Source organism: Magallana gigas, chromosome 8 (assembly GCF_963853765.1).
Source record: "Magallana gigas chromosome 8, xbMagGiga1.1, whole genome shotgun sequence".
In the NCBI taxonomy this organism is placed as follows: Eukaryota; Metazoa; Mollusca; class Bivalvia; order Ostreida; family Ostreidae; genus Magallana; species Magallana gigas.
In genome coordinates this window covers 6,059,151-6,083,063 of record NC_088860.1, presented here as the reverse complement: position 1 = coordinate 6,083,063, position 23,913 = coordinate 6,059,151, and the positions used below count along the sequence as shown (strand labels likewise).

General features: G+C 34.2%; 1 protein-coding gene across 6 annotated transcripts in view; it reads left to right on the top strand.

The window, feature by feature from the left end:
* LOC105338650 (dedicator of cytokinesis protein 1) overlaps window positions 1–23,913 on the top strand; it is a 44,630-nt gene that overhangs the window by 19,439 nt on the left and 1,278 nt on the right. For 2 of the 6 annotated variants that reach the window (XM_066069179.1, XM_034474262.2), the window contains 32 exons: window positions 2,511–2,703; window positions 2,845–2,951; window positions 3,166–3,255; window positions 3,514–3,614; window positions 4,220–4,351; window positions 4,799–4,907; window positions 6,017–6,087; window positions 6,253–6,359; window positions 6,520–6,647; window positions 7,334–7,429; window positions 7,720–7,919; window positions 8,128–8,200; window positions 8,472–8,572; window positions 8,666–8,724; window positions 9,130–9,201; window positions 9,427–9,613; window positions 10,021–10,177; window positions 10,588–10,839; window positions 11,030–11,119; window positions 11,342–11,446; window positions 11,596–11,682; window positions 12,213–12,267; window positions 12,752–12,833; window positions 12,949–13,021; window positions 13,329–13,415; window positions 13,777–13,950; window positions 14,306–14,386; window positions 14,968–15,108; window positions 15,960–16,069; window positions 16,354–16,591; window positions 18,400–18,529; window positions 18,965–21,545. In XM_066069179.1, coding sequence (XP_065925251.1) covers window positions 2,511–2,703; window positions 2,845–2,951; window positions 3,166–3,255; window positions 3,514–3,614; window positions 4,220–4,351; window positions 4,799–4,907; window positions 6,017–6,087; window positions 6,253–6,359; window positions 6,520–6,647; window positions 7,334–7,429; window positions 7,720–7,919; window positions 8,128–8,200; window positions 8,472–8,572; window positions 8,666–8,724; window positions 9,130–9,201; window positions 9,427–9,613; window positions 10,021–10,177; window positions 10,588–10,839; window positions 11,030–11,119; window positions 11,342–11,446; window positions 11,596–11,682; window positions 12,213–12,267; window positions 12,752–12,833; window positions 12,949–13,021; window positions 13,329–13,415; window positions 13,777–13,950; window positions 14,306–14,386; window positions 14,968–15,108; window positions 15,960–16,069; window positions 16,354–16,591; window positions 18,400–18,529; window positions 18,965–19,215 — 3,939 coding nt within the window. In that variant the 3' untranslated portion in view covers window positions 19,216–21,545. Of the gene's footprint in view, window positions 1–2,510; window positions 2,704–2,844; window positions 2,952–3,165; window positions 3,256–3,513; window positions 3,615–4,219; window positions 4,352–4,798; window positions 4,908–6,016; window positions 6,088–6,252; window positions 6,360–6,519; window positions 6,648–7,333; window positions 7,430–7,719; window positions 7,920–8,127; window positions 8,201–8,471; window positions 8,573–8,665; window positions 8,725–9,129; window positions 9,202–9,426; window positions 9,614–10,020; window positions 10,178–10,587; window positions 10,840–11,029; window positions 11,120–11,341; window positions 11,447–11,595; window positions 11,683–12,212; window positions 12,268–12,751; window positions 12,834–12,948; window positions 13,022–13,328; window positions 13,416–13,776; window positions 13,951–14,305; window positions 14,387–14,967; window positions 15,109–15,959; window positions 16,070–16,353; window positions 16,592–18,399; window positions 18,530–18,964; window positions 21,546–23,913 lie in introns of those variants that run through there. The other 4 variants (XM_066069178.1, XR_010708547.1, XM_066069180.1 and 1 more) reach the window with 4 other exon arrangements.

Here is a 23,913-nt window from a genome sequence, read left to right as displayed (position 1 = left end):
TCTAAACTGTTCAGTTTTTTTCATTCAGCAAAATGTTTGCAAAAAAAATATTGTTACTAATACAACGAAGTCGTGAATTGCGGATCACATCAGGTGTGTAAAGCGTTACGAAAAAAGCGTGCAAGAACCGTGTGAAATGTTTTATTATAATTCATTCCAAACCAATTCATTCCAAACTCGTAGAAAACAATATATATTGTATTATCTTTTACTCAAAATTGTATCCTTTTTAACAAAAAAATTAAGTCAGTTTTAAAATGGAGACTGTCGATAAAGTCTGACTACGATGTTTCCGTATCGGTACAATTGTGGAATGTACAATACATCAACATGCTTTTCACAGTTATAACAAAATATGAATCAACCTTAAATGACGATGTGATGTTGTAATAAGCATGCATTTTTACACGATAAGATTGTGTACAAATACCACACATAACATGCATCGAACATCGGCTATCTGGCTGAACCTGTCAATCAAATTTCGAGTATTTGATGGTGACGCGCCTCTTTTATGTAAACAGCAAAATGAAACGAATTGACTTTAAAGCAGTCGGAATCAGTATCTAATAGTATTATTTGAATGATATAAAATCCGCTGATTTTGAAAAAGATTAAAAAATGCATGTGATATGAAATGCGAGAGAAGAAAATTGTTTGGAATCCCGATGAAAAAATAAATCAATGATTAGAAATTTCATTATTTGACTCTTGTTAACTTGATTTACGGAAAATAACAAGGAGATGTTTTAACACAATAATTACAATAAACGTGTACAAGCATTTTAACCACGAAATCCGTATGCATAGTACTTATTAAAAATAGTTAGTAGCAAATACGCCGTTATACAAATGTTAGGTCCGCAACACTCTGTATGTTTAATGAAATTAGTTATACAAAAAATTGAACAGATTGAATAGGGCCATACGATTAACAAACAATTAACAATTCAAGTTATGCACAGTCACAATATCTACGAAATCAATGATTAAAACGACCTACTCAGTATTTTTCGACGAAATACGTGACTTGTGCACTGCAACATTTACTCTATAAATTAGGATTTTTTTTCTTCATGTTATTGCAAGAGCGCCGCGGGAAAAAAATAACGTCATACAACGGCAAATGACGTAAAGCTGCTACAACGTCACAATCAACGTAAGGGGGAAAAGTTAAAATAACTCGTTTTAAAATTAAGAAAAAAAAAATATTGCTTTAGTTCATGCATCAATTGTTTATTATTTATCGTTTATTATGTCAGATCAAAAATAGTGCGACTTTTTGAAAATTTATTTCAAACTCCGTAATCTACCGAGCTCATCCCGGAAAATCCCGAGCTCTCTGGCTCAATTGTACATCGGATACCTTAATACCTTTAAGATGATGAATTAAACAGTGTCAAAGAGTTTAAACATATTAATTCAGAGAGCCCAGGGCATAAGATAAACATTCAAAAATAGATTTGAGTTCTCTGTGCAATGACATAGAGAGTCGGAGGTAAATCTCTTTACTCATGCGAGGACATTTGTTATATATGCCTACCTGCTTTAAACTTTGTACATATTAAAATTATATACCTGTGTTATATAATTGATGATAATCCCTGTATATTGGACTGAGTTTGAGCTACATAAAGCAGGTGAGTGGTGTGTTTATACCTGTATATCTGCAGTAGGTCTTAGTTAGACATTGCGCTAGTATGTATCAGTGCTTCTCTGGACATTAATCAGAACAGTTTGATACCAAATAATGCTACATACATAAGGTCACATATATATCTGTGTGCTGTTGTTCAATTATTCTTAGACTAGTCCCTTAATTTTTGCACATATGTAACATACATATACTTATTTATTATACTGAATCTAACAAAACACAGTTAAATGTTTACTGTTTCGCCAGCATATCGGGGAAAGAAATGGATGTTGTACACATATCTGAAAGATTGACATCTAGGTATAGTTCAATGACTTTGGGAAACTTCCCCTTGCCTTGCTGATGATATGCTTCTTCTTTTTTTAAATATTTATATCTTTCCTTTTTTTTGGCATTTTAAATTTTGGGGTTTTTTTTGTGGTGTTTTAATAATCTTAATTTCTGCCTTCATTTGTTTAAAAAGATAAACAAATCCATCCAACTGCATTATAACTTTTGAGGGATTGATGGGTAAAGTAGTTTTTTGCTGTTGATGGGGTGTTTTTGCTCAAAGAATGAATCTGCTTATCAATGAAGCGAGTTTTTATGGGTGTGCCATGCTTTGTTTGATGCTTTTGTAAGTTTGGTCAGGGTTACTGTGTGTGTGTGGGGGGGGGGGGGGGGGGTAGGACCTGGGAGGGGGTATCAATGGGTCACAGTGTCCTGAACGAGATTCAGACATTTCTTGAATTAAGCTTTGAAATATTTTACTCGATTTCAAATGGAAGTGTTCATTCATTAGCACTAAATCTATGTGATTTCAGTATAAAGTCATCCTTTGTAAGTGTCATATTTTCATATTATTAATTCACAGATTACAGAAAAGAAGGAGGATCGTGATAAATTTTCCCCATACCTGGATTTGCCATCAACCCGTGAAATATTCAATGAACAAAACATTCAACCAACAGGCAAAGTGACTCTGTTCTCAGGACCTTTCACCCTCAGTGCAAAAGACAGCTTTGTCATCAGTTCATTTGTGTGCTCAACCAAACTCACCCACAATGGTGATTGTGCTTATTTAGTATGCAAAAAGTGACCTGTATAAATGATGATGATTTGTCAAATGAATTATTGTACATTTTTGTCTGATGTAATATACTTTGATGTTGATACTGGTATACTGTAGCGTTGCTTTGGTCTTACAGTTGTTTTGCTGGGCCTACTTCAGTGGCAGGACATCATGACAGACACCACCAAACTCAGAGATCATCTGGAGAAACTCATGAAAGTAGACGGAGAGGAAATTGTCAAGGTAAATAACTCACATTTGAGGGCATTGGTGAAAATTGAGTTAATTTTGGACTATGAGCTTAATTGGTTTTATTTGAAGTGGTTATGTTCTGTTACAAACTTTAAGTTGTTAAAGTTGTTATCTTTCCTATTTTATTAATTTATTGATAAGAATATCAAAGAAGAGATACCCTATCCTTTGTGAGCTAATTTTATGAGATTTTGCTATTTTGCAGTTTCTTCAAGACTTGTTGGACTCCCTGTTCAGTATCTTGATGCAGAATACCATCTCAGATGTGTACGACAACTTGGTGTTTGATGCACTGGTCAGTATTACATCTTACATGATGAGGCATACGTAATTTAAATTGACGCAAACATTATGCTAGACTTTAATGTTTTCAGAAATTTAAACATTATCATATTGAGTTTTCTTGCTAAAGACTGGTACATGCATTTAATAGAAAAAAAATTGATCAAAAATGACTTCTAAAGGAGCCTTCTAGCCTTCTGTTAATTTTTTGTGAAGAATTTGAGTTAGAATATTTGAGAGAGGTCAACAAATTATATGTATTCTTTTCCAGGTTCACATCATTAGCCTGATATCAGATCGCAAGTACCACCAGTTCAGACCTGTGCTCGATGCATATGTTGAAAGTTCCTTTAGCTTTGCCATGGCTTACCAGTAAGTAATACATGTATACTGAAGAAGCACATATTTTCGTTGGGTCAAAATTTCATTGTTTGTGAACCAAATAAATTAAGTTGGCATTTAATTTCGTCATATCGTAATCTATTGGTATTCATTGATACTTTGGTTAAAAATTCATCATGGATTTAATTTCGTTGATTCATACTGCCAATGAAAATAACGAAATTAAATCCTCATGAATATTTCTGATTCTACAGTATAAAATCAAATATTACAGTGAGACAGGATGGGATACACTGTACATGTACTTCTGTATGAATTATCCTGTTTATCCTGTTTATCCTGTTTATCTGAGTCCTCATCGTACTCTTTGTGAGATTTAAGTACATTTACCTTAGTATAGCATACTGTTATTGTTTTCTGAGAAGCGTCATCTCTGTTGGTTTGGATCAGCAAAAGTCATTCAAACAGATCTCAAGCACTTTGTACTTGTGGCTGATATTTTCATTATAAAAAGTGATGACTGCTTAAATATATTGATGACTCCATACAATTTGTGTGTGGTCACAAGTCACAGAATGACTTGGACACAGAGTCGGATGACCTACATGTACATGTAAATTTTGCTTGTTTTGCAGAAAACTTATGATAATTTTACGGGATTATGTCGATAAAGCAATGGAAACAAACCAGAAAATTCTGAAAAGTGCCATGAAATCTCTAGAATATCTCTTCAAGTTCATCGTGCAGTCACGGAATCATTTTGCAAGGTAAAAGCTTTAGTTCTAAGATTGTAATTTGATATGTATAGATTTTGTAGACAAATGTTACATGTATAACTTGACACTATATACACATGTATAGACATGAAGATTTAGACCAGTGATGACATTAAAATTGGATATAAATGATAATTATTTGATCAGATAGTTCGCTGTGGAAATGGAAATAAGATTACTGAATGGAAGAGATGTTTTGACAACATGTTTTCCAATAACCAGTACCGTATATAATTGTGTGTTGTTGACAAATTGATAGTAAAAGTTTTATTTTAACATTGGTTTGTATTTTAGATATGAATCAAGGCTAATATAATAAGATCAAAATGTTTCTACTGAAACCAGATATACTGTTACACCATCTAGCTTACCTGAATGAGAATATTTGATCCCATTACATTGTACATGTCTAGTAACGAATCTACTTCTTTGTTGAAGACTGAACGATGGGCGTGGCAAGCAGTCCTTTGAGTTGCAGCTCAAACAGCTGATCAAGTCCATCAGCAATATGATGCTGTACACCAGTGACAATACGCTTGTGGCCCAGGTATGTGGTCTACATGTTTACTAGTGGCTCCCAGGTATGTGGTTGTACATGTTTACTAGTGGCTCCACTGGTATGTGGTTGTACATGTTTACTAGTGGCTCCCCTGGTATGTGGTCTACATGTTTACTAGTGGCTCCACTGGTATGTGGTTGTACATGTTTACTAGGTTGCTCCCCAGGTATGTGGTTGTACATGTTTACTAGTGGCTCCCCTGGTATGTGGTCTACATGTTTACTAGTGGCTCCACTGGTATGTGGTTGTACATGTTTACTAGTGGCTCCACTGGTGTGTGGTTGTACATGTTTACTAGGTTGCTCCCCAGGTATGTGGTTGTACATGTTTACTAGTGGCTCCCCTGGTATGTGGTCTACATGTTTACTAGTGGCTCCACTGGTGTGTGGTTGTACATGTTTACTAGTGGCTCCACTGGTGTGTGGTTGTACATGTTTACTAGTGGCTCCCCTGGTATGTGGTTGTACATGTTTACTAGTGGCTCCACTGGTATGTGGTTGTACATGTTTACTAGTGGCTCCACTGGTATGTGGTTGTACATGTTTACTAGTGGCTCCACTGGTGTGTGGTTGTACATGTTTACTAGTGGCTTCACTGGTATGTGGTTGTACATGTTTACTAGTGGGTCCACTGGTATGTGGTTGTACATGTTTACTAGTGGGTCCACTGGTATGTGGTTGTACATGTTTACTAGTGGCTTCACTGGTATGTGGTTGTACATGTTTACTAGTGGCTTCACTGGTATGTGGTTGTACATGTTTACTAGTGGCTCCACTGGTATGTGGTTGTACATGTTTACTAGGTGGCTCCACTGGTATGTGGTTGTACATGTTTACTAGGTAGCTCCCCAGGTATGTGGTTGTACATGTTTACTAGTGGCTCCACTGGTGTGTGGTTGTACATGTTTATTAGGTGGCTCCACTGGTATGTGGTTGTACATGTTTACTAGGTGGCTCCACTGGAATGTGGTTGTACATGTTTACGAGTGGCTCCACTGTCCATGTCTTCATCCCTGTCTATTGGTGTCAGTGTCTTTTATCTTCATCTAATTTGAATAATGCTTAAATATGCAATTTTTTTTATTTTTTTTTTTGCAGGGGTCAGCTTTAAAATACATGTGTGCCACTATTCCAGACATTCTCAAGGTATTTGATGCAGTTGAACTAAGGTAAGACAGTATTTCCAAACCAGTTACTTGTCATTTCTGATTGTTAAGAAAGCTAATGAAGGTTTTGATGAGAGAGGTTGTGCTGTTTTGACATTTATTTAATGTGTACTAATGGAAGAATTGGGTAATGACGTAGAGTAACTGACCCTGTTACATTTTTTGCAGTCATTTGATGGTGGAGTTCATTAACAATGTGCCAAAAGAAAGACTGACCAAGCAGAAGTTAAAGTGTATAGACGACCTTGTACATAGTAAATTATTTGTATTGCCAGGTGAGAATACCCCATACATTGTCATTTATACATAGCATTGCTTACAATTATCCCTCCAACTCGGACTATTATTATCAAGAGAAAAAACGATGGATTTTTTAACTTCAAAATTATTACTAGCAATAAAGGTTTTAATAGTGAAAGATTTACATTGTTACAGAGTGCCGTTTGATTCTCCTTCCCATGATGCTTCAGCACACGCGAGTATTGATGGAGCAGAAAGAGGAGATTGAGGATTGTATTGAAGTTCTCTCCAACATACTGAATCTCACATTCTCCAGAGACATGGTAAGAAATTCACTGTGATGGGGGGATTATACACTTTTTCTAGACTCCATATTGGGCATGCTTGACTTAGCTTAACTTAGTGTTCACATTTTATATTGTATATCAAGTGCAATTAAATGGTGTAGTGTATATGGTGTAGGGAAGTTAAGAAATTATATGGTGGAATAGGATGCAGTTTTAACAGAGAATCTGATCTTCCGCGACAAATCCGAAGCTTTTTTATTTAAATGCAATAAAATAAATACATTTTAAATTAAATGGCTTTCATACAAAAAACAACTCACTTCTAATCTGGTTTATAACTTAAAATCATTTGTCAAGTTTACAATCATAGCATTCAATAGCCATATTGGTTTCAGCCAGCTACACCAACAACAGATGCCCCTGACTCGGTTAAGAAAAGTGTACACCTAAACGCTACACCACTGCACTTGATTTACAAAATTGTACACAGTGTACACCTTTTTGGAAAATCAAGCACACCTATTGTTGTGATTAATATCATTTTATCAAAATTATTCTGTGTTTTGAATCTTAGGTAATTTCTTCTCTCTACCATGCTTGGATGTCATTAAGCATATCAATGTTTGACATCATTAACATGTCTTAAAGAGAAATCTCAGCAGATTCCAAGTATTCCATGTTTTATGACAAACCAAAAATAACGAGCACATTATTTCTGGCAGGATAAATATGAGGAGGATATCTCTCTGATCACCAAGATGAGTTTAAGGACCGTTATTCAGGCCTGCATTAATCTAGACAAAACCTCAAAGGAAGCGGTAAGTCACTTTACAGGGCAAGATGGTCCGTGTTAAAAGTAAATCTTACTGAAAAGAAATTACTGGTACTCAATGGCAATGTGTCTTCTATACATGTATGTTAAAGTAAATTAAGTTAGCACAGTCATGTGTGTTCAGCACTGAAAACTACATGACTAACAATTGGTGACTAATGTTACTATCGAATTGCTGTAGATTAAGTTTGTGTGTTTGCTCCTGAGCATGCTCAGACAGTTAAAGGAGATATATAACAAGTGTTGCTGATGTCTCTATAATTATTGTTGCTGTAGATTAAGTGTGTGTGCGTGCTGCTGAGCATGCTCAGACAGATGAAGGAGCTGCACTTCTCCCAGTATATGGACATGGAGGAGTTCGCGTTCCTGATCGACCTGAGGGATTTCCTGATGGAGATCCTGATGCTTTTCCTGGACCTTGTGTCCAACAATGTGTTCCCCCCAGACTGGATGGAAATGATCATGTTGGAAAACAGGTGAGATTTCTGGCTCTTAATTATCAACAGGTAGGCTATAACACAAAAGTGATGGCCACCTGTAGTTAATTTTTCACACTAAATGAAGACTAGATTGATCTTCACTGTATGATTACATATTGGTTGTAGAATTTCATCTAAATTTTTCTTCAAAATTGAACTGTGACAACATTGTGACTGACAGGTAATTTATATTTTCCGTTTTCAGTATTATCCTCCGTGCCTTGCAGATTTTCGCCAAGGTCATACATGACAGGTTCACTCAGGAATTTGAACGAGAGGTAGGTTCAGGTTCCTGTCTTGTTTTTTATCTTATTGAGAAGTTGTTTAATTTACTTCTCAACACAATGCTGCATCCCAATGAACTTTCAGGCAAAGGAAGCCGCTAGTTTGAAACACTGTTAATTGACTGTTGCCATTACTGTATGCTATAAATTTTCATGTGGTGTTTTTTCAAAAAGTAAATGATTTTAAAATGAATTTAATTATTTGCCTTTCACATTTTGAGTAAATGTTTCAACTATTGATTTTTTTAATTTTATTTTTTTACAGTTATGGGGATTTTTCTTCAAGTGTTCTATTTCATTCCTCACCCAAAAGTCATTACAACTGGAGCACTTTACAAGCTCTAAGAGGTCCAAAATAGTCTGCAGGTAAATTCACATCCTTTCTGCCATGTGAAAAAATCTACAAACAATTCTTTTAAAGTAGAGATGAAATAACAGTTGACTATGATTTTTTTTCAGGTACAGAGATATGAGAAGGGAAGCTGGTTTCGAAATCAGACAAATGTGGTTCCATTTAGGTATGTAGCTATGATTTTGCTACCGGTATGTTAGAAAGGCTGAATGTAAACTTTCAACGTAGAAATCAATGCTATAGTAACCTAAATGAATTGATTTTTACACAACGATATTTTGGGTTAACAGATTCTTTTACGTACATGTATGTTCTATTTTTAATTTATGATAGACACAGTTGGATTCAATTAGATTTCAAGCACATTGAAATATTCTCTGAAATTCAATATATTCCGAAGCCACAACACCAAAATATCTTTGATCAAAACCTTAGTAATGTCTCAACGCTATAGAAAAAATTCTGAAGTATACAAATATTTGGAAATGCTACATTGTTTTCATTAATTTCTCTAAATTCTTGAATATTTGTAGATGTTTTGTTTTCATCATCTAAAGTACTTTTTTTTCAGGTGTCAATAAAATTCAATTCATTCCGGATATGGTTGGTGCTGTTTTAGAGATGACGTTGATACCAGAAATCGGTAAGTTCTTTGTAGTTAGGTAATTATTTTAATACTGTATATCCATGGAGGCAAAGTCAAGAACAAGAACGTAACAATAATACCATCATCCCTTGAGGAATTAAAAAAATTTCTCTGATATTTAACTGTTTGCCCTTGATTTTATAGAACTCAAGAAAGCCATGATTCCGATCTTCTTTGACATGATGGTGTCTGACATTTAGCTGTTTGCCCTTTATTTTATAGAACTCAGGAAAGCCACTATCCCGATCTTTTTTGACATGATGGTGTGCGAATTCATGCAGATCGAGCCTTCCACCAGGAAGATTAAGGGCAACTTTAACCAGGTGGAGCATGAACTGATCATGTGTCTGGACGCGCTGGTGGAGGGGGGACAGGGTGACGGAGAGTACAAGGATCTCATCTGTGATATGTGAGCTCCTCTACTTCTTCTCATATACAGTAAAACACGGTTATAGTGAACACGCTTATAATGAATTGACGCTTACAGTGAAGTAATTTTCATTCTCCGTGACCTAATCACATCATGTAAACTTGACGGATATAACGAATTATGCTTATAACAAAGCAAAATTGCCCATCCCTGGCGCTTCGTTATAACCGTGTTTTACTGTAAATTGTTTTTATTTGATGATAAAGGTTTTATGAAGTCCCAAAAATTATCACACTTGAAAAAGAAATTGATTTGCAGTTTAACATCATTCTGTTGATCACGCAAAATGTCCTGATATTCATATATTGTAGGAGTTTTTGTAACAGTGCTTTAGAACTATTATGAATGTTTGCTTTTTGAATATGTCTGATTGTATTCTTATTCAGACTTTACAAGCTATGCAGCAATCACAGTACGCTGAAGGAGCAAGGTCTGCGCTTTGTGAACACTATCAAGGAGTTGTTGCAGCACCTGCTGGAGTACAGGAAGATCATCCAGAGCGAAGTGAAGGAGCTCAGAATGAGCTGTATTGTCAATCTGCTGGTTTGTACCATACACTCTTTTACATTCTCTCGTGATCAAAATGTTGTAAGACTACTTCAAATCTTATTGTTGTTACTCTGTATTACACTCTCTTACTCCAATATGTATTGTTTCAAGATGATAATACACTTTAACTTTGGTATATTGCAATTCTGCACATTACCATCAGATTTTGAAGAACATATTTCTATATATACTTAAAATCCCATTATAACTCCAAATTTACATTTCCCTGTCAGCCATCCATATTCAGGTACAAAATGTAAAATAGTATACCGTCATAAACATGTACTGGATAACAATGCCAACTTGTTGTTCAAGAAGTTATTACTAAATGATGTTTAGAATGTATGTCTGCTGTATTATGGCCATGTGACCATTAATGCCCTAGGGCCTCTTGTGTTTTCCAGAATTTCTACCATGACATAGGGAGACAGGAGATGTACATTCGATACCTTTACAAACTGTGTGACCTCCACATGAAATGTGACAACTACACAGAGGCAGCAAACACACTCAAGCTCCACGTCGGTCTCCTGAAGTGGACGGACGACGGACTGGACCCAATGTTACAGAGTGGCTGGTACCCCGCGGCCCGCACACACAGGGAACTCAAGGAGTACCTCTACTACGACATCATCTCCTACTTTGATAAGGGAAAGGTAGGACATGTTGTACTTTGTTATGTGTATCTAGAACTAGAAAAATTTTATTTTTCCCTTCAAATCATTTGATTTTAAGGATATTGTTTTGGTCAATCTGTTGTATTTGAGCTTATACTACATGGACATCAGAGTTGAATTGATTATACAAGTACAGTAACAATAAATGATGTCTTTTGATTTGCTGTAGATGTGGGAGAAAGGCATCGAGTTAACCAAAGAACTTGTTCATCTGTACGAAGAAGAGCTTTACGACTACGAGAGGCTAAGTGTTATCTTGGTAGGTGCATCTTCTTTCTTACCTTGAAGAATCTGTTCACACAATATCTCTTATAAAAGTGTGCCCGTTTTTAAAAAAATTTTATATTTAGTTACTTGTAGAATTATTAATATAAATTTTCATAACATTTATGTTGGTTTCTAAGGGTTTCAATGTTACTAGAACTGTGTTAGTATGAGAAGACAATGACAAAGTGTACATGAAGCTGTTATTGTTTTGTAGAAAAGACAGGCTGAGCTGTTTGCTTGCATCATTCGAGAGTTGCGTCCAGACCCTGAGTATTTCCGAGTGGGATACTATGGACGAGGATTTCCCTCATTTTTACAGGTGTTTATTTCTTTATAACAATGTCTTGGCTTCCATAAGATTTCACCGGTTAATGGATACAGATCATACCTAAAATTCAGTGATGGTAATGAAATTTGTCAAGAAAATTCTATAAATTTTTGTTTATAATTCTTTGTTTTCTTCTTTAGAACAAGGTGTTCATTTACAGGGGAAAGGAATATGAACGACTCACAGATTTTAATTCCCGTATGCAGACTTTATTTCCAAATGCAGAGGTATGGTCATTACACCTTTACATTGCTTATTGATGAAGAGCAAGTAAATACGCACTGCCTTCAAATTTTACCTGGTCTAATAACTGTCAATTGATGGAACCGGAGTCCTAGATTGGGTGTTAGAAATTGATTGACACTCATTTACACACTACATGTAATAGTTGATTAGTAAATGAATATAAAAATCAATACATGTACAATCTTTTCATTGGACCAAAATGTGCTTTAAGTGAAATTTGAGTATGGTATCCATTAAAGGCATGCTTAATTAAATCAATTTATGTTCTTTAGCCCGTTATTACCTGGTACATGAATTTCGAGGTCTTTTGCAAACCTAATGTTAAAGCATTTTAACCTCCATATACATGTATACACAAGTGATTGTTTTCCCCTTCAAACCTTCATCAATTATGATCCATTTCTAACCCTAACTTACCTGAAGGTAACAGACAGGTTTTAAACTTTCAGCCTTTACACTAGCAGCTTCTAGATTTTCTAGATTTACATTTATTCTGTTCTGACTGTTTTAGCTGCTGAAGTCATTATCCCCACCATCCAGTGAAGTCAAGGAGTCAGATAAACAGTGTATCCTTTGATCTCATTTCAAATGACGTTGACCTTTATGTCAACCTAATTGGTCACGGTTTATGCTTACAGCCTATTAAGAAGTCAGTATTGTTTAGAAGTCATGTTTTAAAAAAAAACTTATGAAACTCTCACTGTGAGTTACTAAGTACTGATAGAGGAGGGCTTTTGGTCCATTCGATCAGTTCTTTTTGGTATGAATAAAATGAAAAATCCTCATAGCATATTAAATTTAAAAGATTAGTAGAAGTTTCATGTCTCTTTGTCTTACAGTTTTAGAACATACATGTAAGTTATAAAAATCATTTCAATCACAAATATGTTGTCTTTGATAGTGGGGTAAAACTAATACTAAATATACAGTTCTATACATAGAAATCAATAAACTTTCAAATATGTTAATAGCTAGATAGTGTTGAGGTGTATGTAACCTTATAAATATATGTTACAATTTATGTATGAAGTTTTCCTTAATACAGTCCAGATTTACAAATAAATGCTGTCACACCTGTACTAGAGTTACAAGACAGATTCTTGAATAAGTGTGTGAATGAAAAGATTCTCAAGTAAGTCCAGGACAAAAACAGAGCAAACAAGTACGAGAAAATTCATTTGCTGCTTTGTTATGTCATAGTTTTAGAATGCTTTGAACATTACATTATGTATTCCGTTATATTCCAGATACTATTCTGTGAATGAGGTTCAGAAGTTTACATTCTCAAGAAGAATAGATGAATCTGGTGCAGACATCTCAGTAAGATACCTCTCTTTTGTCTTGTATGGATAAAATGTTGCCCAAGATATAAACTTTTTCAGCTTAAAGTTAATACAAAGATTATTCAGTTCAGTAATATGTATTATTGATTGACCATATATATATCAATACATACATGTAGTACAGTAACTGTATTTCAAATATCGGTCTCTGTACTGTCTTCTGAATATTTACTCGACTTAAATAAAAATGTTTTATTTTACATTACTTGTTTATAAATCAAGCCTTTTGAACTCACTTATCAATAATCTTATTTGAGGGTCTTGATTGATGTATTATTTTGTAGCAAATGTGGTTAGAGAGGACGTACCTGACAACACTTTACTCTTTTCCTGGAATCCTTTGCTGGTTCCCAGTCAACCACACTGACATGGTAATGGATTCAGCTTTTTTCTAATTTTCAAATCTATTATAGATATCAATCCTTAAACCTTTTGATTATTAGCTCACCTGAGTGAAAATGAATGAAAGCACTTATGTACTATTTCTATAATGTTGATGTTTTTTTGTAAGTAATCAATTTGGATTGTTATATACACTGTCATATTTTATCACAATTGGCTATATTATTGCAAAAGTTGTAAGGAAGAAAATAAAATTATCAGCTTTTTCTTTCATGCTTACAGACTTGGGGGATTCTCTTTCAACCATTATGCTTTAATGAGTGAAACTTTAGTTCATTCACTGTTGGAACCATATAACCAGAAATTGATTTATTTATTTTTACACTACAGAGAAAGGTCAGTCCTCTAGAAAATGCCATTGAAACGCTGGAAACAACGAACAAAAGGATCAATTCTTTGATTGAGCAACATATAGCAGACGACCATCTGAGTACAAACAACCTGGGGATGTTGTTGAACGGAGTCGTTGATGCCTCGGTCAATGGAGGAATATCCAATTACAAAGTAAATATTGCAAATCATTTAGAGAGGATTGATATCCAAACATTAATTGTCATATGGGGTATGAAAAAAATTAGTTTGTGGTTGATTTCATATTAGCTTGCATTGTTCAAGCTTTTATCTACAGTGTATGATGTAAAAACTCTAATTATGTTATTATTCTCCTTTTTTCGGGGTTGGTTGGGGGGGGGGGGGGGATGTTGTTCAGTGTCCCCGCTATTTGATCATATTATTCATCATATAAAGCTCAAAGATAAATTCTTCATGTAGGTATTTTTATATTTATGGTATTCCTTGTCAGTAGTGATATATTATTTCCTATACATTTACAAATGTATGTCATTTATTTTACTTGTAGGTATTTTACTCTGAGGGTTATGGAGAGTCAGAAATACAATTGCATCTAGTCCATAAACTCAAGGATATCACCAAGAATCAGGTAAAACTGTTGATTTCCGTAGTTGTATAATGCAGGCTGGATGAATCAGTCTGCCAGTTGATCCGTATTTTTGTCAGTCAGTCCTGTTTTTATGTAACTGCCACTCCTCTCAAACAGCGGCATGGAATTTTTAAAAAAACTGTGTAGGTATTTAGGACAAAATGTAAAGTTGTGCATATTACAAAAAACATTGGATTCCATGATTTTTCTGGAAAATTTCTGCCCTTTTGAACTTAGAATTTTGGCTGCTGCGTGGAATTTAATAAAAATTTGTGGGCACATTTTGTAGATGTGCTTATTACCAGGAAATTCTAAATCCATTATTTTCTGGGAATTTCAGTCCTTTCAAACTTGCAATTTTTCTAGTTGTTAAAAACAATACATTCTGAATTTTATTTGTTTTTTTATATGAAGAATTAGTAATTTTATAAATTGTTCTTAAAACCAATGTACCAGTACTAGCTAGTGTTTTTTTTAATAATAATTACAATGTACATGTGGAAGTCATGTGTTATTTTTCAATCGATATGTGTATTGGGATTTTAGTTTTTATTGCATTTTTGTCTTTTCTCTTTTGACAGGTTATGCTCCTAAAAGAAGCACTACTTATTCACAGGCGAAAGGTTTCAGAAGAGTTGAGACCTTTCCATGACCACATGGAACAGAGATTCAAAGAAATGGTGAAACTGATTCACAAGGAATATAGGCTTAACGTAAGTCAAGTAAGTTATTTTTGCGTCTAACAAAATAAGCTTATAATCATCTCTTGTCTTGTTTTGGAGGTGATTAAGAATATCACTAACTGTGTGTATGTTTTGTGTAAGATTTTAAAATAAGCTTATTAATAGTTGACTCGTTTACTAAAGCTTGTTGGTATTAAAGACTAAAAGAAACAGTCATTAAACTTTGTCTAATATTTACTAAAGAAATGCTTAGTATGCTATTGTTATGCCTATTGAAAATGAGAAATTTTCAGTTTCCCTTTTAAAACTTTTTAAGGATCCAATGATTTTTGACAGAGTTATGCCCCATAAACTTATGAAAAAAATGAAGTTTTTTGTATTAACATATGAACAACTTTGTATGGCATTAGCATTTCTATAGTCTATCCCAAGTTATTGCTTCTATCACTTTTTGATGATTTTTGTTAGAGCACAAAGGTATTTACTATTATTGAAATATGAAGCAAAAAGTGGTGGAAACAAAAACTCGGGACAGAGTATAGTTATGTTAACAATAATAATAAATGCATGCAATTATTGTGATGTCATTTAAAAGTTTGCATGGAACTAAACACTTTTGCTCTTCTGTAGATTCATACAAAGAAACATATATGCAAATGTAAATAGTAATCATTTTACGTCAAACTCTAAATTTATTGATTTCCAAAGCTATTGGTGAAAATTTCTCAACATATTTGTTAATTAATAGCATTATCTCAGGCAAATAGTTTGTATATACAGAATGGGCAATAAGATATACGATGTGTTATCAGATTGGTGTGTATCAGACACATGGTTAATGAGTGTTTACAGCATATCCAATCAGAAATCTGTATATTTGTATATTTTAGGTGCCAGATTCCTTTGCTACCCTGAAGCGAATCAAATCTCAATCATGTGTGCCCATTTCTCGAGTCAGCGAAGTATTGAACAACCCGAATAATCCTCAAAATCTGTCTGAGTAAGTAACATGTTCTTAATTTGTCAAAACTTTAGATCAAATGCTAATATCTGAATCGTGTTGTGCATATTTTAACATTTTGAGTTCACATAGTTTTTCTGATGACGATTAAAGATTATTTTATGAAGAACAGAGAAATATATTCATTGTTAAAGGTGCTTCTACACATAAACCCTATGGGTCAGGAACATCTATGTTAATGACCTACGATATAAAGCAATAATGCAAGTTTATTACAAATGTTGCCATACATATCTGAATGTGCATTGATGTTCTGCTTTCAGTTCCTCAGCTGCACCTAGTCCAAGCCTGAAGACTTCCCACTCGACTCGTGCTCCATCTGTGTACATCAAACCGGATAAATCCGCCCCGACCACCCCCATCAGGCCGAACACCATCAGTCGGATGAATCCATTTAAACGTACTTCTGTGGCCTCTTTGGCCAATACTTCTGATCATTCCAGTGAAGGAGGGGGAAGCAATAGAAACTCCCTTGAAGCTCCTATTGAATTGTCAGAGCAGGCATGTTGTGGTTTTATTTTTAGTTTTGAATTTTTGTCGCCTTTGTATGCTTTGTTCATTGTGTTTATGTTTAATTAACCTTTCTATTACCATCAAGTATTGTGGTACACGTATTTAGCACTTAAGGGAGGTTAAACTACAAAAAAAATGAGTACATGTAACTTCAAACTTAAAAAAAAGTATATAATAATGCTATGAAAACGAGCATTTTTTTTCATGTAAGGAAAGGTAATGTAAGGTTCACATGCACATAACAAAAGAACAATCAGTAATATAAATTATCATATGAAATATAAGAGGAGAAAGAATGACAAAACATACTACTGGTAAATACAAGAAAGTACAGTATTATAAAATAAATGTTTAATTATGTGCCTGTGATTTGTTGAGTGTCATGCTGTACTGAGTAGAGAGAGCTTAGATCATGGCTCCAGATACTGATACAGACTCCAAACAGTTTTCTGTTTTGTTTAGATAAAAATCATTATTATTTTGATTATGGCAGTCATGAAGATACAAGATACAAAGAAATGCATGGTGTTTAATTAAAAGAATGCAAAACTGAAGCTTACAGGCTTGCTGCTAGGGGGAAATGGGGGTCCCAATTGTTGGAGAAAGGATAAAGAACAGTGCAAAAACTTCAAATTTGTTTATGTGTTGATAAATACATAACATTTATTTTGTTGTATTTGTGTCCCTTACATATGAAATGCTTCATTATGTGGTAGCCTTGCACAGTTAATGGCTCATGATTCTGTTATATGTGCTACCTTTAATCTGTCAGATTGATTGTGCGAGTTTCGTTACAGTGTATTTTGTTTAGTTAATTTTGATGTCTCAGTGGTGTGAATTGCCTTGAATGTAGTGCTGTTACTCTCTTTCATTATCCAGGCACTAGAAAGCTTAGTTATTTACTAACGTCTCGAGACACTTTTTGCCGATTTCAATCTAACCTAACTCAAAGCATCCTTGGATGACGGGCTTTCAAGTTTGATATAGAAAATGGTCAAACTCCTTTCTGTAGAAAAAAAAATATTTTAAAACCCCTTTCAGAAAAAGTATGGTTTTGTAGTATTTAATCATTTTTTTGTACTATATATACACCATACTTATTCCTCTTGGCTCTTACCACTTATTTACAGATGTGGTCTAGGACTTCCACCATTACCCCCTAAATATCGACATATGAGTGGTCAATTATTGGTCCATTTATGACACAACCATTTTCAAATGTACTTAACTTATTGTAGCCCACCTCTCACAATTGACATCAAAGGCCAATAAACGCACACCTGTTGAATTCAAAGAGCTGCTATGTGGTTTTGTCATTTTGTTTCCTCTTTTTTCTGTATTGCGCCTAATTAAGCAAAACTTGATGTTTAAGGGGAGTTCAAAGCTCTTGGACATTTTTATTTAATGATTGAATTAGCAATTGAAGTATCAGTCAAAAATATGTATTGCCATTAAGAAATTAACATAAAGACTCTTGCAGGTTTAAACTTTTTCAATTTTCTTCAAATTTGATTGAAAATTAAAAAATTTATGCACCTGTTAGATTTGATGAATAAGATAAGTCCAAAAAGTTTCTGATCTTCCCTTGCGCTGGTGCAGCTTACTCTGACAATGAACTTCTTTTAAAGAGACAAAGAGGAAATACTGGTACATAAATAGAAAAATATCTATTTAGGTTAAAATCTGCATCTACCCTCCTTATTTTATGAATTAATAAAAATTGCCTGCAGAAGATTCCTTTACAATGCTTTGTATGACTGATATTTAACACATAAACTACTCTTCTGCATTGACAGTTGACGCCTAGACGACCGTTACGGTCTGATGAACAGCGCCGCCTGAGTCGTCCGAACAGTTTCCAGTTGATGCCTCCAATCATGAACAGCACTAGCAACTCCAGCTTGGTCTCCAATACATCTTCCACTGGTAATTGTTTGAAATATAATTTCAAGAAGGCGATATATTTGTAATGTTTGTAATAAATAGTCTGGTGTAGGTTTGATGCTTTTGATACTCTTTTGTCCAACTTTTTGCTTCAACCAAATGAAAAGTGTTAAAAAAAGTGTCTTAGATCTGTTGAAGAATATTTTGTAATTTTCATAGCACACATTTTCTTGGAAACTACCATGCAAATCTTTAATTAATTTACTGTTCATTTATGTAAAGATAGTGAGTGGGGGGAAACTGAAGTAGAAAATTTAGTTGACCCAAAGCTTATAATGACTTTTGAGTGTGCATTAAAAAAAGATATGTTCTCTAAAATCTACAAAAATTACACTGGTTTTCATGTAAGGAATTGCACTTGGTTTCGATGAAATAATTTTTTTTTGAGAATTTAATGTTGATAATTTTGCTATACAGCTGAGAACAGTGACTTTGAGCTAGGGGACGAGATGCCGACCCCCCCTCTCCCAGAGAAGACGGCCTACTCCGACTACAGCAATGTGGAGATCACACCCTCCCCCTCCCACCATCGAGCCAACAGTGGCAATAGAAAATCCAAGGTTAGTTTTCTGAGGATCTTCCATCGGGGATCCACAGCCAGTCTGAATGAAATCGATGGCCATAAGACAGACAAAAAGACTTTAGGTAGCCCTGACTCAATGACTTGATGTTACTCCATGCCTGCTGAGATGTGTGTATTGGATTGTGTATTGGATTGTGTTTGCTTTAGTGTAGATCCATGCATATAAACAGGATTGAGAGATCAGCCATGTTTAATCTGTTGTGTATATAGCATCTGTATTATATTCTTCCCTTAATACGTAATATATATATATACTGCCATTATTTACTAATTTTGTACAAAATGCTACAAACGATCCTATATTTCATAAAATTATACAAAAAAGTAAATCGAATGGTATATTAAAGGGTTATTTGCATCAAAAGTTTGTAATTTGTTTGGAAATAGTTTAGCAAGTTTAATTTAGTGGATAAGGCTTCTTGGACCAGGAAAAGATATTATTGTAAAAAGGATTCATTTGTGTACATAGCTGACCTCTCATATTAAACAGATTTTGTCAATGCCAAAGTACGAAGGGTCGGGTTTTTCGTTTGTTTTGATGAACATGTCAGCATGCTGGTGAGATATTGTCGAGGGCCAATTTGACGACTAAGGAATGAACACTTGAAGCAAGCTTTATTTGTGGATCTGTAATGTACATACATTGAATTGACTTTATTTTTAGGAGATTAAAGAAGTCAGCTTGTAAGCCTTGCTGGCTATCAACATCTTAGGGGGTTGATGTTGTGCTCAGCTCACTGCTTGGTTTATTTTTGCTGTATAATTGAAATGATTGAAAGACTATGAGAAGGATTGGAGACTGTGTCCTTTGTGTTTTGCTTCTACTGTTAGCAGTTGTTCTTGATTTATTGTATAAAGGAGTTGGTTGTATCACATTCATACGATAAATCTATAGCTAATTGGTTTGATAGTAAATATAGGTAATTGATCAAGCATATTATTTGTTACCTAGGTAATGTCAAACAGATTTAGTCATGTTTGTGTAGATATCACATATTAACCGCATAGCTGACATGAACATTTTTTTCTAAATAAGTAGATTGTATAACATTATGTATTTATTCAGCACAGAACAATAATTCATTATTGCTTGACATTTATAAGAAAATTGATAATCAAATAAGTTTTATAGGGAGCTATTTTTGTTCATGAGTTATTTCAAATGGGAAGGATTAAACAATGCTTGCCAATGTTTAAAAATTTCAATACACATATACATTTGATATGCCTTTCGTTATAAAAGTTGATTTTTCATAAAACCATGGGACCAAATTTTATAGTTTGTGTACCAAGTTCTTTTCACAGTCACGTTTCCTAGTTAAAATGGACAACTTGACGTTATGGTAAAATCCATTTTTCATCCTCTCTTGATTGCATTGCTAATTGTGCATCGATATACCGGTACATGTATATTACTGCTTTGCTATACATTGGTGATGAAAGCACCTTCAAGTTTTATTGAAAGTTGAATTGTATGTATTATTTCTGCACTGATCATGCATGTCCTTACAAAATGTACACAAATAGATGAGAATGTGCTTAGTCAGCATAAATTTGCAGGTGCAGTGCAGTTTTGTTTTGAATCTTTTCAAGGGGTGGGGGGGGGGGGGGGATTTAATCATATGTAACTCTATCTCATCATATATCATTGAACACTTTTATAATATCTGCATTTAGTAGTATTTTAAAATATGTCTGAACTATTTGATTGACATGTTCTCTTTACTTTCAATATCTGAACCCCTGACCCTGTATCGGGTTAGGTTTATGTACATGTATCTCTATCTATGTAATGCATGTAGATCTTTCTTGATTTTTTCAGCCTGTTCCTCCTCTGCCCACAGAGCTGAATGGAACCCCACCGCCTGTGCCAAAAAAATACACTTCTAAACAAGCATCTCTGACATGACTCTCCCCTACTCTCAGAACTTTTCTGTATTATACATATCTGCTGTTGCATGGATGGAGCTATGAACTGGTATACAAACTAACCATTATCATCTTTACAGTCTGCATATAAACCAACTTGCCTATTTTCTTTGGAAAGCAGTTTACATAAAGAAACCTTTTCTGGAATCGGTTGTAAGGGAGAGAAAGAGAGTGTGTGTGGAGAGAGAGAGAGAGAGAGAGAGAGAGAGAGAGAGAGAGAGAGAGAGAGAGAGAGAGAGAGAGAACAGCTGTTGAGTCATTATATATATGATATATGAAGCATGTTTTATTATGTATATTGTACATTGGATGGGTGACATCCTGTCTATTACCATGTTTTCATATTTATTGTACAGTTTTATTAAAAGTACCATTCATGTTGATGGTATATAACAAATTTTAGTTATTGTATATTTTTCAAGCTACTTAATGTATTATTACATTAATAATGTTATTATACATATATAAATTGTTTCTATTTCTAAATCATCCTGTTATTTTTTATGCGATAAATATATACGTATATATACGTGTATGTCATGACTTGGGATTCATGGTAATCGCATTCTGTAGAAAATCTTTCTTATCTCCCTTATACAGCCCTCCCCAATTTCTTGAATCGAACATGCATGATTTTTGTAAAGAAGCTTTCATAGAGAAAAGTTATATTCTTAACATCTCAAACTTTGTGATCTTTGTAAAATTTTTAGTGCATGTAATATTGAAGTTTAAATTGAAAAGATTTTAAAATTTGGTTATGTTATATATACCCACATACATGTGTCTGATAAGGATTCTCTATATGCAGATAAAACTTTAGAAAAATGTATTGCATACAGGTGAATATTTTGAGTTTATATACTCAATTTTCATCATAGGGTACATGCCATTTTAATCCAGGAAAAATCTTTGAAGACAGCAGGCACTGATATTGAAATACAAATCTACCCCACAGTACCCTGAAAACAGTGTGTAGTGTAGGGTCATAAGTCCAGTAAAATTGTAAATGTAGTATCTTTTATGTGGGCTGGGGGGGGGGGGATGAAATACAATTCTTTAGTCTCCTAACAGTTTAAGAAAAAATTCTTTCAAAGTGATTGAAGGCTAATATTCAAGAATCTTAGGATAAATATTTCCAACAACCCCAGTGGTATAAGGGAGGTGGGATGGGGTGGGGGGGGGGGGGGTCAGAGAAGACAACAAAGTTTTGTTGTTGTGTTGTTTTTTTTTGTGGGAGTGAAGGTTTAAAAATAAGCTACACATTTTTAATGTATGTAGTTAGTACAAATGTTCACATTTATTTATACCACATTTTACCAACTGTTGGGAGAGGGGGGATACAGTATGGTAACATACATATGGATATACAGAAATGAAGTAGTACTATATAGGCATCATAAACAATGACACTCAATGATTTTCATGCAATGTACACTAAGTTGAAACAATTCAATATGTCAGTATGGAGTTTCTGTCGTTTTGTAAATTATAAATTTACCATCTGGCAGTAAATACAAAATTTACAGTCATGTTGTAAATTTGGTATTTACTGCCACCTGGTAAATTCAAAATTTTCAACATGACAATTCACTCCCTCGGAAAATGCACCAGAGATAGCAAATGTGAATATATTTCGAATATAGTAATTTTTAGTTTGGATATATTACTTGCCAATGAAATCCGTATTGCGTTGCACTTAAACTCGTGTGCGTGATTTAAATCAACAAAATAAAACTTAGTAATCGTCAGTATATCGAAATTCAAATTATCAAGAGAGAAAATTGAAAAAGTTGAATAGCTAATTAATGATTATGATACTTGTAAATGAAATCATTTATTGCTTGTGTGGGAACATTCCACGGAGAGGACAAGATTCACGGTACTTATTAGAAGGCGCATTGCTGAGAAGTGAGTCAACTCTCCCTAGTTCTTTGATTTTGGTCTCTCTACCATTTAGTGTGTAATGAATGGTTGTTTTAATTCAACGACGGGTCTTGCATCATCATTGAATTAATTTAAAATGTTGTTAAGACTAATAGACAACAATATATCGACACGCTCGAAAGTTCACATTCAATAAGAAATTGTTAATCAGATTGAGGTTTGACTAGACTTGAAAGTTTGAGAAGTATTGGATTAGATAGAAACACGATATTTTAAATAAAGTTTAATCAGTTCATCGGGTAAAAAATAAAATGTGAAATTCATTTGCATATTTCGTGGTTTATTATTTAATCATGGCATACGGTTTTTAAGCATATTAATAACGCTAATTGCTATTTACGTATGATACAAGACAATATGATTATGAATTTTTTTTTATGTTCGTAACTAATATCAGCATTTTAACGCTTATGTTTATAAGAGAGGGAGGGGAGGGGGGGGGCTTTTGGAAAGAACACGTGGTTATGAACATACATGTACATAGATATAATTCTCCTAGACAATATATAGTTCACAGAAGATCCGACATTGATAGAAAGAAATGATACATATTGTACACCGAGACTTTGAGCTATTGGTTACGATTGTGGAATAGATAATAGGGTAAAGACCGTAATTCACAGGTCAATGAAAGAGGCATCTATTCTAATTGTGTAATGTAAAGTGTGCTCCGAGGCCTCCAGCTATTGACATAGAGAAATGGAGCAATGACCCAGCAATAATGCTCATGGCTACCGTACAGATATATACCGCGGTATATCTCGTATGGTAAGATACAAATCGTACAAACGTTTATGAATCTAAATGAACAGTGTACACTGTACATGCACAATAGGAATGTAGACGTCATAGTTAAGGATGTGAACCTATAATAGTTATCACACAGAACATAAACTAGTACATGGTACAA